Source organism: Thunnus thynnus, chromosome 14 (assembly GCF_963924715.1).
Source record: "Thunnus thynnus chromosome 14, fThuThy2.1, whole genome shotgun sequence".
Taxonomy (NCBI): Eukaryota; Metazoa; Chordata; class Actinopteri; order Scombriformes; family Scombridae; genus Thunnus; species Thunnus thynnus.
Window position 1 is genome coordinate 7319419 of NC_089530.1, and position 16730 is coordinate 7336148.

The following is a 16730-nucleotide window of genomic DNA, read 5'->3' on the forward strand; positions in this document are numbered from 1 at the left end:
GCATTTATGTAGCAATGAAATCTACATGACCTTCAGAAAAGGATACATCAGTATAATATACCACAGAATGAAGTCAACACACAAACAACTAAAACAAAATTGAAGCAAAAACTGAACATTTATTACAGGACTGTTGTATCACATCAACCTTTACATGTTCCTGTTTTTCAGTTTCTTATCCACAAGCTCACAGTCCAGATAAACTAGACTTCCTTCATCTTGTTCAGTGTTGCTAGGTAGCCAGAAGAACTATACGGATATTAAAGAAATAGTTGAACCTTTTGGAAAAGTAGTTTTGTTTTCCTTTTTGATGAGAAGATAAGTATCAGAGTTGGTCTTTGCCGACTGAGTCAAGTAGACCACCTAGTGTAGAAATATGCATGACAGAAGCTCGATAATGGTCATAATATTTTATTCTAGTAATATTGTTTCTGATAAAGACAAATGCTCATGCAAGATTCTGGATAAAACATCACCTAACAAAAACACAACACGTACATCCCTCTGAATATGACACTTGCTTTTAGATCATGTTGGCCAATTAATGCGATAATGTCCAGATTATAGCAACTACAAAACATTATTAGACACTGAAAATACAGCAGGAGTTTTATCTTTGGTAAAAATGAGGAAATCTAGGAAACATCAAAATAGGAATATGAAACACATGAGAAGAAACATGATAAAAAATGATGTGCAAAGAAACTCTGAATAAGAGGAAACGACATCATTGAATTTAAAAGTCTAAAGGTCTAAAAATGAATGAGGCAAATTCACTTCAATACAAACAAACAAATGAAGGTGCATTTAAATGCTGGAGGTCCATTGCTTCTTTTTATCAATATGCAACTCCCTCTAAGGCACCCTTCCCTTTGATGGAAAGACATTTCCCTACAAATTTAATTAAAAAAAATACTGAAAGTTTGCTTTTGATATTTCCAAAAATCAGCAGTCACACCTGTATCCCATCTGTCAACACAATCATGACATTATCTACTTACATTATATTATATCTTTCCAAACCTTTTTTTCAGCTACAACAGGGCTCTGTAATACTGAGCACAACAGAAATTGATTCATATTTGCTTTCATAGAATAATAATGAATTCATGTCGGTGTAACCTGCCCTGTAACTATTCCATCTTCCTGACATTCAGCACATCACACAGACACAACTTATTGTTGTCAGCCACTTACACATCCTTCATTCCTCAGAGTTAACTTGTAAACACAAATACACAGTGATTAAAACATAAATAAATGCTCTTATGATGTCCCTTAACTTATGAAACTCAAGACACGAGAAACAAAGTCTCCACACATATGAAATGAGGTTAAAACAGAGGAACAGCAGGGATAGTGAAATTATGACACACCTACCTACTAAAACTGCTGTAACGACTTACTCTGAAGCTAAATGAGCACGCTAAAGTTGAACTTCAGTGGGAACAGTCGCCACTGAGGAGCAGGAAACTACCCAACTGTCACAAAAGTCAAGCTATTTGAAAGTTTCATGTCTACAGAAACAAGTTTGCATTCCTTTTTCAACAAACAGTAACATAATATTGGACACAAGTCATCTAGGAGAGCTACACCTCTCAGGTCTCATCTATTCACAAAGAGACCGACAGTCAAAACAAAAGCAGAGAAGTAAAATAGTTTAGGGACCCCATGAAACTGAAAAAAAAATCAGTCATCCATGATGTGAAACCTTGATAACAGTTTTTTAAAAAGCCGGTTGGTGACATGATCAAACACCAGCAGTAACCGAAGAAGAGGCAGTGACGAGACGAAGATTAGTGTCTGTATACTGTGACTTTCTGGTTGCCACTGACTTCTCTTTGGTAAAAACACAATTTGACACAGAATGATTATAAGAGTAGTGTATGAAGTATGAATGAGGGCATGTTTTTTGTCATTATCAGATTTCCTTTGAACAAAAATGTTGTTTATGATGTGAAGTTTCATTTCATGGGGCCGTAGTAACACACTTTGTACAATCTACTCTAATTTCATTTCAACAGTTCAAAAATCCACACACATGTTGACGACACTTTACAATTACAGTCTAGCTTTTCATAGATCAGGAAAAAAAAAAAAAAACAGACGTTAGGGCAAACGGTGCTGTGTGGATGTGTATGAGGATGCAAACGCCTACATGCTTTCACACAAACATGCTCTCTTCCTAATGAAAAATAAAACCTCAAGATGTCTTCGGCTGGAAAGAGTTGAGAACAGAGGCTAATACTTCATTTTAGATTTTCCATCACTGCAATAGAAAGGTCAAAGGTCACGAACACTTTAGCAGAGCTTGTTGGGACGGGTTTAAACCTGGGTTTCCCAGCTGAAGGACGGCCTCCCTGCTCACTAATGCCCCCCCGTTGTCCTCAATGTTAATAATATGTAGTGTCCAAACACTCCGGTTAAGAGCAATGTTGATCTTGACATCTTGAATGTTTATCTCATCAGACACGTTAGGTTAGTACGTTAGTCTTTACAAGTTTAATCATATCCATCATAGCTTCTTTACTGCTAGCATTCCTCATTGAAAACAATGTGTATAGGTCGCTGCAGGCAAGCTGAAATTAAAAAAAAAATTAAAAATAAGAAAAAAGTGTCTGATGAGAAAATTAGCATTCAAAATCCCACAAATTCACTAAGAGCTCAAATAACAAGGTGTCTATTTTATGCTAATTCTTGTGGACTGACCTGACTGAATAGATGTATGGATGTATTCAGCAACAGTGCAAAGGCTTTTAGAACAAGTACAAGTCACAGTAATAGAGCAAGCTAACTGGCAGTCTTTTTAAGGGAGCATGGTTGGAAATGTAAGGCACTACAGTCTCAGTTGGAGCGTCTCTGCATCCTTCAGACCTCCGTTCATGAATCTATTTGGGGAGAAACAGGTGGTGGTGGAACTGAGATGGAAGGGCATCTGTCCTCATTTGGAAACTCCCAGAAAGTTTGTCGCTTCCTCAGATTCATAATATGCATAATCAGGAGAGCAGAGATCATTTCTGCAGATCAGTGATTTCCATAAAAAGCGAGACTCGCTCCAGATGTGACGGGCGAGGTACAATTAAAAGGCATGTGCTACTTCTCAGGTGGAGTTTAGGAGTGAGGACAGAGCATGGAAGAAGCTTCTAGTATAGAGGAGACGGGAGGAATATTTGAGCGTGTGCTTACAGTCGAGTGAAAGGGCCCACGTGGAGGGGACCTCTCAGTTTGGGAGAGGAGCAGTTGGTGGAGTTGGTGGTGAACGTGGAGGATGGGGAGGAGGAGTAAGGTGAAGAGGAAGTTGAGGAAGGGTCGCCGCCGTTGTTCATGGTGAATAAGCTGGAAATAGCCACGTCCACTATACCCTGACAGAGCTCTGGGTATAGTTTCCTGGGGGAGGAAGGGAGTATTAATGAGATGACACTTTTGTATCGGAAAACATTCAAGTTCATTAAAGAGGAAAAACACAAAATAATTAAATGTTTGGCTTTTCAAAATAATAAAAACTTTCTAAAACATTTCCTGTTTCTGACTCTGTGCCTGGATGAAGAAAAACAAGCAAACAAACAAACAACATTGGCTTAAAGAGAGCAGAGAATATTCCAACAAAGACACAAGATCATTTCAGATCATTAGGGTTTGATCTTTTGAAATACATTCACAGATTGTTTCCCTCATATTGTAAAAAGATGCAAAAATAAAATCCTAAAAATACAATTTTAACGTGCATCATCAACTGGTACTGACTGTGCACAGGCTGGAGCTCCATTGATCTCAATGAGCCACACTTTGAAGCTCTCGTCCACCATGAAATCAAATCCAAAGAGCTGGAAGCTCTGATAAGACAGGTGCTTGGTGCTGATCGCCGGCTCGATACATGACAGACAGCTCCTGTAAAACCAGACGGCAAAATCATGTCAGAGAAGAACATGTTTTACTTTCCTGTTTCATCTAGTTTTTATTTTATTCATTATGCATTAAAGTCTTTTTTAATGGTTTTATTATTACATTCTCATCATTTTTATTCATCATGTGCATAGTTTCAAATTGTTTTACTCTTGACCTTTATACTTCCTTTTTTTCAGCTTGTCAGTCATCTAACAAAGACTAAAATGACTTAATGCCCTGTCCAATCAGGTAAGCAGGGCTGAAACTTATCATTATTTTCATTATTGATTGATCCACCAATTATTTTCTCAATTAAACATTTGGTCTATAAAACAACAGAAAACTGTGAAAAATGCCCGTCACCATTTCCCACAGCCCGAGGTGATGCTATCAAATGTCTTGTTTTGTCTGACCAGCAGTCTAAACCTAAATATATTCAATTTACTACAGTGTTAATAGACGGGTTCACAGCTTTTCAAGTCAGGTGCCCACATGATCAGTGAAAGAGGTTTTCCTCACTGTAATCATTCCTCCTGATCATACTGGATATTAAAAGATCCTTCAAATGCGCTTTTGATGTAAGGTGATGAGGACCAAAATCCACAGTGTGTCCACACAGTCATTTAGTGTAAAAATGCATTTAGAAGTTGATGTGAAGCTTATTTGAGGCTTCAGCAGTCTGAGTTAGTCATAGCAAGTGGTCTTTTTAGCATCAAATTCCCTCTTTGTGTTTCCCTGTTGAGCTGCGGTAGAAGTCTAGTAACAGAAAGAGGAACTTTGGCACTAAAAAGACTGTAATGTTGAAAGATATCTACTTGATTTGACTCATTCGGGTTGCTGAAGCTTCATATCAGCTTTCAGATAAACTTTTAAATATATTTTTGCACAGGAGGACTGTGGATTTTGGTGTTTGTGTATTATGAAGGGATCTGCTAATGGCCAGTATGAACGGGAGGAAGAAAAACCCATTTCAATGTTCATTTGGGCATCTGACTGTTAAAATTGTGCAACCGTCCTTAAAGGCAACGATAAGCAGCAGATTGTCATTTCAGAAGTTGAGACCATCAACAATGTGGCATTTTTGCTTAAAAACCGACTTAAACAATGAATCGAATATCAAAATAGTTGTCAAGTAATTCTCTGCTGATTGAATAATCTATGAATCGACTGATCATTGCAGCTCTACAGGTAACAGGTAATTTGAAACATTTCAAAGCAGCATTAAGTGATCGCTAACCTTTATGCAGCACTGGAGATCCAACTATAATGTCTAGTGAAGAGGTAATAATCCAATATTTCAAAAATACTATACTATACCATTATAATACTGAAATGCTTTATGACACCAGTCAAACGTTTTGTCAACTGTTTTATCTTCAGTCATGTTGCAGTTAAAAATGCCATTAACATGCAATAGATATTGTGCTATGAAGCAGTAATGAGATCACTTATTTACAAGATGAAATCAGTAGCTCAGCACATGCTACAGCAAAAACAGCAGATTATCTAATGTTGCATCTGTAACATTGTTGTTGGTTTCCAGCTGTCTAGAAGAGTGAGATATCATCCAGTGATCATGTGACATAACTCAATCTGCATGTTTCAAAAGCATATTAAAGAGAACGTCTCTAACCACACGTCCAGTATGTGCTGATTTCTGTGTTTTGGTTGGGATGTAAGGACAGTATATTCATTTAAAAATTGTGAAAGCAGACAGCTGCTAACCTCTGTATTAGCTGTAATCTGACAAAAAGGACCTACTTTATGATCTGCTTGATCTGAGACAATATGGTGGTCTCCAGGGTGACATTGTGAGTGTTCAGCAGGTACAGCCTGAACTCATCAAAGAACATCTCGTTCCCCTCCTCATATCGTCCGTAGTTCTGCGAGTGCTCCTTCTGGATGCAGTGGTTGGTCAGGTGGCTGGTCATGTCCTGGAGGTCGGAGCTGTTGTAGGGCTCGGAGGAAGTCCGCAGCACGCCCTCCCGGTATAAATAGATGTTGTACTGATGATCTACAAGCACCCAGCTCCTGGTAATAGCATAACATAAACCATAAGAGCACAATCAGCACGAGAGTTAAAAAGTCCAGACGCATTTTTTCTGTCAGTGCGTTAAACATGAAAGACTTGCCTGATGTCAAACTTCCTATGTCCCGGCTCCAGAAGAAGAGGTTTCTCCAGGTACTTCTGAATAACATGAACTTGTCCCTGATTGTCAATATACTCCAGCAGTTGATTAGCATCATGGGATATCAAAATACCAGCACCTGTTGCAAGAAAACAGAATATGTTAAGATGCCACTGGAAGTTTTCTGCCACATCCTAAACTGAAGAACATAACTTTTCAAAATACATTAGACGGGTTGCGTTATCCTTTCAATTTAATTGAATATAATCTAAGAAAACATCATAGAGAGAATGTCTGACTACCAATGAACCAATAAAACTTGAATAATTGATTTTACCTTTAGCTCCAGCAGACGACTTGGCTATCCACACTGTCCCCTCCCCACTTTCTTTTTTAGAGTGATAGGAGGCCAAGAAAACTTCTCGCTCGTCAGTCTTGGGATTGTTTTTCAGATGGCTGATGCCGTTTGTAGCCGGAGCGACCGGGGTGTTGAGGTTAGTGGGATAGATGATGTAGGATTCTGGAAACCAGTTAGAGGAGTCAGACAGCTCTGGGCTGGTCTTTATTAGCCTGGTGGTGAAGAAAGATAATGATCAGCTAATGTTATCCCCTTTGAATAATTTACTTTTAGAAAAACACATTACATAAGATATAGATTTTGATAATATACACACTTGACCAAAGACGCCTTCCTGCAAAGCTTGTCTGCTCCTCTGTAGTAATTCACCAGCTGCACCAGTCCTGGTTCATGACCTGTAAAATCCAAGAAAAAAACATTTGAAAATGCATTCAAATACCTTCATGGGCCTAGACTGCACATTTAAATGAGGGCCATTGGCAGGACACTTCTTCCAACAGGAAGTTGGAGCAAGCAGCCCTGCATAGTCACAGCAGCTGTCTCATCCTGAGTGGGTGGACACCAATTATAGCACACTGTCAGCATCATGTGAAGTAAGAAAACCCACGGCTTACCTAGACGTCCAAAGGGTAATCTGTTCCGTTCACCAAGCATCAAGTTGAATCTGGGATTGTCTCTTTTCAGCCTCTTCCACTGTCCAGTCGAGAGGAGGATTTTGGAAACTTCTGCATAAACAGTGCTGTTGTCGTCACGGGTGACAAAGGTGTACACCGGCGTATTCATTATGCCACAGTAGAGAGTGGTGGGGAGAATAATAATAAAACAGCTAATAAACAACTTTCTTGCTAGTTGTGATGCTGTCTGGTTGGCTCTGCAGCAGACAGACTGGTCAGGGTTATCTCTGTCCGTGCCATGATGATGAGTCAGTCATATCCTGTCCACACTCCCCCCGTCAACTTAATATCCAATTCAGACTTCTGAGGCTATAACTATAAGGTTACAACACATCTCAACATACGAAGGATAGCAGTTTCTTGTTGCTCGGCAGACAGGGCTCCTCCAGTGTCTCCAGACAAGGGTGTGACTGCCTGCTGCTACCGGCTCCTGCGGCTGGTCCAGTCTGCATTTACGTTACATCCCGTCTGCGGTTTAGCTAACGGACTGCGACCGTTGTTAGCAACTTTTCTGGTATCCCTCCTCAATAATATCCCTCCTAAATGATAAATAGTGGGAAACGTAAACTATTTGCTAGTTAGCTATACAATATCACAAACGCAGCCCATTTTCGTGTGTTTTCATTCTCTGAAAGCTCCGCAACCACTGCTGTCTAGTGTCGACAGCATGAACACAAAGCTCCACGGTTGTGGTTAATGTAGTTTTTGTCTCCACTGATATCTCGCGTAGTTTATATTTTGTGTTTGTTTTATGTAATAAAAGTGAACAAAGATGATTTTGAATACAATTTATGGATAAGTATAATGCCTTTGTAAATGCATGTACATTGGAATTCAGTCTCCAGCTGAATTTTAAAACGGCGTACGTACTACAATTCCCAGAATGCAAAGGGATAATGCGACCATTTGATCTTTAATTGTGTTTAGCGCATTATATCCACAAGATGGCGTCGTAGACCTCACCAGTTAACGGCTTATATCACACCAGTGTTGAATCATAGCCCCGGGAAAATCAATTTAAAACTCAAGAGAGGGTTTCATAATATTGATGCAACTGCGTAGTATTTACCAGTTAAGTATTATTAATCAAGAAGCTGCATCTAGAAGTTGATTGAGCCGTATAATGACACATTAACGGATAGTGCCCGGTCTCCTGGCTAAGCCGGAGGATAAATGGAGCACCCACAAGTGGTGACAAGTTTGAGTTCCGTTCCAATATTTTTAATGCTGTTATTTGCTTCCGAAACAGCTCTTTATAGTGCCCATATTTCATCTTAATTCGATGTTTTGTTAATTCAATAACGATAAACTAAAATTTAAAAAAAAGTTTGGTACCCGCTGGTGCTCTACACCCGGTGGAAGTGACGTTGAGAGGGACGAATGCGTGTTTACAGAAAGCGATATGGAACGAGACAGGAAGTTGTACTGTGGAGGAAGAAACCAGGTGGCGGGAACAAATGAGTCGTCCAGCGAGGTTACAACAGCTTTCTACAAGTTAGCGTTGTAAGTTTGTGTTGGTCATGTTCTTATTTTTGTCATAATATCATAAGAAGATATCACTAATAGTAAGTGACATCTGCAGTATTGTTGTATGTGTATGTGTGTGTTTGTATGTTTGTGTTTGTGTGTTTGAGTAAACTTGTTTCTTCTTGTCAGTGGTACTAACCTAAAGTTAAAGGAAACCGCAGTAGTCCTATAAATGAACTTCCAGTGGAGCTAAGTTTACACATCCCTCAAATTATTTAACTGCTTGATAGTTAAAGAGGCATCCCACCAAGTTTACATGCTGAATTATACGGAGTTTAAAAGGCAGCTGGGTCTAATGTAGAGATGTCATTGATTCACATCATAGGAAATGTGGTATTTTCAGAGTATAAACCAGAGACTAATAGTCAGGATATCTCAGCCTTTGCTCCTTCAGTTTTCACCATGCTTCCTTAATCTGTCCTTTGAGTCTCCTAGCTGTATGGGAAGGCGAAATCACTGGTGTACCCCTCTAACAATCATAATAATATACTTTATTTATATAGCACAATTCATTCATAAAATGCAACACAAAGTGCTTAATATCAAAGCAGATAATCATAGCATTTATGATAAAACACTAAAAACAAGGAAAATAAAAAATAAGACATTAAATTAAAATGACAGGACAAGACAAGGTAGAACAACCGCCAGGTAAAAACACTTCAGGGGAAAGCAGCGGTAAAAAGATGTGTCTCACGATTTAGGCTAGAGCCCGTTAGACCCTCAGGCAGACTGTTTCAGAGATTTGGGGCGTAATTAACGAAGGCTGCCTCTCTGTGCCTTTTAGTTCTGACCTCAGGAACAATCAAGAGGTTTGAGCCAGAGGATCTACGGGACCTAGCAGCCACATATATCTTAACCATGTCAAACAGATAAGACAGGACATTCAGTGATTTTAAAAACCAATAAAATAATTTTAAAATGAATTCTGTGACAGACAGGTAACCTATGGAGTAATGTGGGCTCTCTATCTGGTTTTCGTCAGAGCACGAACTGCTGTGTTCTGTCTGAGCTGTAACAAGGTCCTTGTATCATATACTCACATCCAACAACATAATGATATGAGTTATAACTTCTGTGTTATGGGTCACAGGTAATGTGTGGCTTGGCTGTTACTGAGGTCATGTATATTTAATAACTTTGGTCCCCTCTCCTTCACCAGGCTGGAACAGGCCAGGCATGAGTGGTGCACACCTGGACGAGTGGCAGAGAAGGTCCTTTGACATTTCATCTGGCAACTGTACACCTGAACAGACGGCAGATTCCTACCGGGCCCACATCCTCTCCATTCAGTATGCATGGGCAAGCTCCCAGCTCTCTCAGGCCGGCATGGCCAGCCTGCTCAGGACCTACTCTGAGCGCTACGCCGCAGTGCTGGACTCAGATGACCCCCGCACAGGGCTTAACAACTATGCAGAGAGCGCACTGCATCTGGCCCGCAATCAGAGGAACCACAGCGAAAAATGGGAGTCGTCTCTCACCATGGAGAGTGTGCTGGAGTTGCCCTGCGTGCAGAAGATGATTCAGGCAGGGACAGGGGGAGGAGGCTCCCTGGTGGCACCAGCAGATGTTAACATATCTGTTGGACAAGAGAGCAGAGTCAGCTCCCTGTCCGCTTCCCTTACTGGAGTCAGGTCAGAGGGTGCGTTCTTCAAACCCGCAGGACCACCACAGCCTAAAACAGAGTTTAACAACACTGCCAGTAATCCTGCTCCTGCTAATATTCCTGCAGAGAGGCCAAGAGGCTCTGAGGGGATCTCAGGAAATCCCAACTCATTCTCCCGACCTCCAGCCCGAGCACAGTCTGTGTTTGGTCATCCCTCCTCAGTTCCCCCACAGTGCAACCCCGGCTCTGCAGGCAGCACACAAAACTATCAGTCCTCCTTCTTCCCCACCTCCCATCCATCTAAGAGGAAGAACTTTTACAACCCAGATGGAGGTGATGGTGGCAGGGGCCCACATGGCGGTCAAGCAGGCGCTGACCCGAGAGCTGGAAGTAACTTTAAAACAGCTCACGAGCAGTTTATTATTGAGCAACAGAAAAAACATTCCCATCAGCCCCAGAGAGGTCAGACCCCCGGGATGGCAGCAAGTGTGAAGAAATCCCTCGGCGCCAACAGGCCTCGAGGTACGTTTTCTAAATTTGTGTCACCCGTACCACGACAAGAGGAGGAAGAGAGCGGGGCACGACACAGTTCTAATCAGGAACCCCAGATTCTAGATGAGCGTCTGAAAAACTTTGAGCCAAAGATCGTGGAGCTGATCATGAGTGAGATCATGGACCATGGGCCTCCTGTGATCTGGGACGACATAGCAGGCCTGGAGTTTGCTAAGACTACCATAAAGGAGATTGTGGTTTGGCCCATGTTGCGACCCGACATCTTTACTGGCCTCCGTGGTCCACCCAAAGGCATCCTGCTGTTTGGACCCCCAGGGACCGGGAAAACCCTGATAGGAAAATGCATAGCATGCCAGTCAGGGGCCACATTCTTTAGCATCAGCGCTTCATCACTCACATCCAAGTGGGTCGGTGAAGGAGAAAAAATGGTGCGAGCCCTGTTTGCCATCGCCCGCTGCCACCAGCCTGCTGTCATCTTCATCGATGAAATTGACTCACTGTTGTCCCAGCGGACAGACGGGGAGCACGACTCGTCACGCAGGATCAAGACAGAGTTTCTGGTTCAGCTGGATGGGGCGGCCACAGCGGCTGAGGACCGCATCCTGGTGGTGGGCGCCACTAACCGGCCTCAGGAGATAGACGAGGCCGCCCGGCGACGCCTGGCAAAGAGGTTATACATCCCCCTGCCCGGAGGAGCCGCGCGACGGCAGATAGTCACTAACCTCATGGCTCGAGAGAAGAACCTGCTGAGGGAGGAAGAACTGGAGAGAGTGATGGCGGCGACCGAGGGCTTCTCCGGAGCTGATATGACTCAGCTGTGTCGAGAGGCAGCCCTGGGGCCCATCCGCAGCATCCAGCTCAACGACATCGCCACTATCACCGCAGATCAGGTGCGCCCAATCCTCTACAGTGACTTCCAGGAGGCCTTGAAGACTGTACGACCCAGCGTCTCATCTAAAGACTTAGAGCTGTATGAAGAGTGGAATAAGACTTTTGGATGTGGACGATGATGTCAATTCATCTTCAGTCTCTGTTGAACTGATTTTATATGAAACTGAAAACATTTCTGCTGTAGAGAAAACTAAAGATGTTGAATATTTTCCTTGTTGCAACAAAGTAAAGGTGAAACAGTTTGTCGATTGATGGGAAAGTAATTGACAACTCTTTAATCAGTCGATTGTTTTAGTCATTTTTGAAGCATAAATCCTAAACATTTCTGTTTCTAGTTGCTACAATGTGAGAATTTGCTGCTGCTCTCTGTCATATATGATAGTAAGCTGAATATCTGTGGGGGTTTTTTGTTGGTGAGACAAAAAAAGACATCTGAGAATGGACATTATAAACTATTTTATATATATCATTTTATTGACACTTTAATCTGTATTGAAAATAGTCATTAGTACACACACACACACACACACACACACACACACAGACAACATAGCAGAAGTACTTTTCACTACACACAAGGCTTCACAAAGATGGTTTTCTAGGGGGATTTACAACCACCCTGATTTTTCACACAAGTTAATAATAGAACAATGTGTTACTATAATTTCTGAATTGCAGCCGTTTATATATAATCTTTGTGTTGAGTGTGAGACTGAAAGAGATTTTCTGTTTGACAATGTTATGGAGAAATAGTTTTGCAATTTGTTTCAATTATGCATACTTTTTCTTTCAAGAGTTTGTAATAGCCAGACTGTCTCACTGTTACTTTGGGATTTGGTTGTGAGCGTCTGGCACCATGTTGTGTAAATGTTACTGTATGAAGTTATTTCTAAATTGCGTTCCAGATGAAGTGATGATCTCTGTTCCCTTTTGTATTACTGTAAATGTCAACATTAATTCCCAGAGAAACTCTCACCTATATCATTTGTTTGTCTTTGTATTGTCCTTTATTGTGTTACTGTTTCTCTAATAAAATACATTTTGTTAAGTTATATCTAAACTATTCTCCCTATGTAAAAACAAAGCCATAGCAAGTTTATCTCCAGTGTACTGTAGCAGTTTCCCACCTGATTTCCACGGTTTCCAGTCTAATCCACAGAGGGCAGTGTGATCACTTTGTTCAAACGCAGCTCATCTCTGTATCATGTCAGCAACATTTTGCCTTCAATCTTGTCCTGAAATGTTCCTAAAGCTGGATGTGCCAATCACATCGCGGAAGTTGAGCAACACCAAGTATCCAAGAGTCTTGTGTTTAAAAAAAAACAAAAAAAAAAACCTAAAAGCTGCCCTTTTGCCCCTCGGCCTTCCTTCCTGTTAATGATCAAGACAGCAGTTGACTGGAAACAGGAAAATACATCACTGCAATACATCACTTCCATTAGACAATATGCATACGCTCAATAAGTTTAATGCTGATCCAGAAGCTGAATGACTGATGAAGACTCATTCCTGTCTGTGTTAATAGATCTAAGATGGCCACTTGTTAATGTTCCACTCAGCAGTGACAAGTGTTGGATTTTTAACATATCTTTAGAGTGTAAAGCCTCGCTGGTCATACATACGCTGTGCCATTGAAGGAGACGATTATAGATTGCGCACACATGAAATGAAATTGTCATGTAATTTTAATGAAACAATCTTTGAAAATCTGGAAGACCATGAAAAAAGACTTTCATTTATTTTTCATCTTTTTGTCAAGTCCCTAATAAATATTTCAGACTTGTGTGGTTGGCCACTGTATTGAAACTTTGTTGAATTAGCCAGCAGTGAAAGTAGTCACACAACCCCCTCGTGGGTGTCTCCGAACACGGGGACTCCTCACAGCTGGACCGGGACAGATGTACAGAATTCCTCTGGTGCTGCCGGGATCCATAGAGTACGGACTGAGAACTGTGCCATATGGTGCAAGCTTGTATCTTAATTTGACTGTGGCTGTGCAGCGGTGGTCACATTAGACGTTGTGTATTCACAAACACACACACATAACAATACATTAAAAAAAATCTAATTAATGCCTAAATGCTTCACAGGGCTTCAACCATTGATTTTTGTTTCTTGTTACTCATTTTTACCTATTTATTACCTATTGTCTTGATAAATCAGTGAATCTTTTGGTCAATAAAATGTTAGGAAATGGTGACCAATGAAGATCACATTTTCCCAAAGCCCAAGGGTGATTGTTTTATCCAACCAACAGTCAAAAACCTAAAGATGTAATAATAATAATAATGATGTAATACAAGATACAGAAAACCAGCAAACATTCGCAATTGAGAAGTTGAAATTATTTTCAGACATTTCTGCTTTAAAAATGATTTTAACAGTTAATCCATTATCCACATTAATTGACAAATCCTTTCAGCTTGAATGTTGTTTTTTGCTGCTAAAATTTAGAATTTGAAATTGACTGTTTTTGTCAACACAGACTGTATTTGAGATAAATGTAGATGGACATTTCTGTTCTAACTGCTTTATGTTTACTTTTTCCTGCTTTTTATCTCGACTTGATATTAAGAAGTTTTGGAAGTTCAACATTCTGATTTTAGTTTATGTTTAGATTTTCTATCTATTATTTATTCTCAGTTTTTAAGCCTCTTCTCTCCTTCGTGGTGTTCAGGCTTCCTTTCCAACTTTCCTGCAGGTGTAGGAATGCAGGATGTGTCCTCATGAATTCATTAACAAAATACAACAATTTTCTAATTTCTTGAGAGGTCTTTGTTTTTAAGACAATGGACATGCATCCCTATATGGACATCCAGGTATGTGAATCATAAGCTGAAGAGACAATCAAATGCCATTTTACTCATGCACACATCTGTGATCCTATCAGGACAGTCAGTTCCACAAGTTATATAATGCTGGCTGAAATGATGACCGAATACACAAAGTTTGCATTAAATATTTTATTGTGATCATCAATTAATGGGACACAGTCTTGTGAAGTGTGAAAAAACTTGAGTAGTAACACCTTGAAACTGTTGGGTCCTGTGATGAGCACAACTGGATTTGGTAAAGTCTAATTCATAAAGGAGTATTTCAGTCAGCTAGCTGAAAGGGGAAGTGAGATTTGGGATTCTGGCAGGGCCCAAGTTGGTTGGCCAGATTATCCCTCTCATGCAAATGCCCTCCCTCCCCTGTTGGGTCCCAGTGAAGCGTGGGGGCTCAGCGCTGGCCACAGCTGCTTCCCGTTTCTACTAAATCACACAGCAGCCATCTGGACGAGGCTGTCGCTGCACAACGCCGCTGAGCTCCTCCGCCGGCCCCAACTGGGCCTCTCCAGACAGGCCTGGCCCTCAGAGCCCCGGCCCCTGCCTTCTGCTCCAATGCCTGATCCTCTCTGTCCCAGCTCTCCGCTGCTCTCGCTCCTCAGAGGACCGGCCGTGCACTCTTCAGGTCCTGGACAAGGCACATGTCGACCTGCTGGTGTATGTATGCGTGTGTGTGTGTGCAGGGTCTTCACGCTCAAACACACCCTTCTGTGTATGTGCTGCTTATGCTACTGGTGCTCCCTTGATGTCACAATTATAACACGAGGGTCTCTGGGCAGGCAAATGCCACTGTGGAGTGTTGGCCTTGTCTTCCACTGTCTGTTTGGCATCCTTGGTTGATTTTAAGATGATAAAAAGACATGTTTATAATTGGAAATCATGGAAATTATGGTTTGTACCTACAAGAACAGAAATGATCACAATGAGCCTCTTTTTGTAAAATCTAGATTGTATTTTTTAAACACACTGTGATTTCATTGTATGTAGTATCTATCTATTGCACCTTTCACTCTATATTTTCGTTTAGTGTGTTCAGTGTTTTTGGTTGGGGTTTTTTTTTTTTTTTTTTGCATTTTGTATACAAATGCCAGTCATTCACAGCTTCTCAATTTTTCCTTGACAGGAAGGCGTGAGCAGTATCTTGAATGACATCTGAACATAATGATTTCAGAGGGTTCGAGAGAATGAAATGAAATTTCCATATCTCTTAAGAAAGTGAAATGATGATGTAAAACTGAAATAAACTTTCCATTAACTCCAAGAATCATTTTCCTTCCTTGAATCATTTTTAATATTTTTAATCCATATTCTTTGACAAGTGGTTTATAAAGTCCAGTTAAGGAAAAACTCTGCTATTAAAAATGTACACATTTTGTCATGAAACATCAACATGTATTTATGATTATAAAGATGTTCCCGTAGCCCCTTTTTCATTAAACATTTTCCTCTGGTATAAATTTCTACTGCTTTCATTTAATTACTCCAAACTGACAAACAAAACACTTCAACACTCTTTGTGCATATATAAAATATCCTTTATTGATATTTTGCAAGCATAAAGCTCCCTTCGAACCTCAGATGGCTTTTTTTTTTTTTGTGAATGAAACACTTCATTACCATCAGGTATAAAACAAAAGACCAGGATAACATTTTCTTCTGATACAACTAAAAAATAGCTTCCAGCAGCAGTCATGTTTTCACTTCAAACACATTTAGTACAGTTCAACAGAAAGATAGGCAGCTTTTATTAAACTACTCTACAGACAAACACCAATCACAGTAATAAATACAAAAACAGACAGGCATGTAAATGTTATATAAATAATATGTAAGTTGGTACAAATACAAGAATACAGGTTTAAAATTGAAGTGTTGGTTTATCTACATTGATTGTAATGTTTTTTTTATTTATTGTATTTAATACTAATATTAAAATGGGTTTGCCTGCACTGAGAACAACTGCTGAAAATAATATTTTATTGACATTTCAGACACTTTGGCACAGAGATTTGAAAAACTAAAGATGGATTTTTTTTTTTTTAGAAAAAAAAAAGTTGTAGCCTGGTTTACCATGAAGAAGGAGACAGCTTTATACATTCTATACAAGTAACAACTGCAAATAATGAACGCTATGTAGGATGTGGCAGCACTGAGGCACCGTAACTCTGACATCTTGTCTGCACTGAACATTATCTTCTGTCTTTAAAAATGACATGTGAGTTAATCTTCCTCTTGGTATAAACTGAAGTAATGAATGGATTTTAATTTTAATAGTTGTATACATTTATCTGTATTCAACAAACATGCATACTTTGTATA

The 16730-nt window shown here is 40.3% G+C and overlaps 2 protein-coding genes across 3 annotated transcripts; one reads left to right on the forward strand and one right to left on the reverse strand.

Moving 5' to 3' along the window:
- Window positions 1-99: 99 nt before the first annotated feature.
- On the reverse strand, window positions 100-7744 carry ttl (tubulin tyrosine ligase). Its single transcript, XM_067609504.1, has 7 exons — window positions 6987-7744; window positions 6689-6767; window positions 6352-6584; window positions 6018-6153; window positions 5647-5916; window positions 3745-3888; window positions 100-3387 (listed from the first exon to the last, which is right to left on the reverse strand). The coding sequence occupies exons 1-7, from the start codon at window positions 7153-7155 to the stop codon at window positions 3183-3185; spliced, it is 1236 nt and encodes a 411-aa protein (XP_067465605.1). The 5' UTR covers window positions 7156-7744; the 3' UTR covers window positions 100-3182.
- A 109-nt stretch (window positions 7745-7853) lies between these two features.
- fignl1 (fidgetin-like 1) lies at window positions 7854-12631 on the forward strand. Of its 2 annotated transcripts, none has more exons than XM_067609503.1 (2): window positions 7854-8611; window positions 9736-12631. In XM_067609503.1, exon 2 carries the CDS (start codon window positions 9753-9755, stop codon window positions 11700-11702), a length of 1950 nt encoding a protein of 649 aa, XP_067465604.1. In that variant the 5' UTR covers window positions 7854-8611; window positions 9736-9752; the 3' UTR covers window positions 11703-12631. The 2 variants fall into 2 exon arrangements, with proteins under 2 accessions (XP_067465604.1, XP_067465602.1); XM_067609501.1 differs by having other exon boundaries at window positions 7858-8549.
- Window positions 12632-16730: the final 4099 nt, after the last annotated feature.

Coding starts and splice junctions, on each gene's coding strand:
- fignl1 (XM_067609503.1), top strand. CDS start 9,753: ATGAGTGGTGCACACCTGGACGAGTGGCAGAGAAGGTCCTTTGACATT.
- ttl (XM_067609504.1), bottom strand. CDS start 7,155: ATGAATACGCCGGTGTACACCTTTGTCACCCGTGACGACAACAGCACT. Junction 6,768..6,986: donor ATTACCCTTTGGACGTCTAG/GTAAGCCGTGGG, acceptor TGGATTTTACAG/GTCATGAACCAGGACTGGTG. Junction 6,154..6,351: donor GTCGTCTGCTGGAGCTAAAG/GTAAAATCAATT, acceptor TTCTTGCAACAG/GTGCTGGTATTTTGATATCC.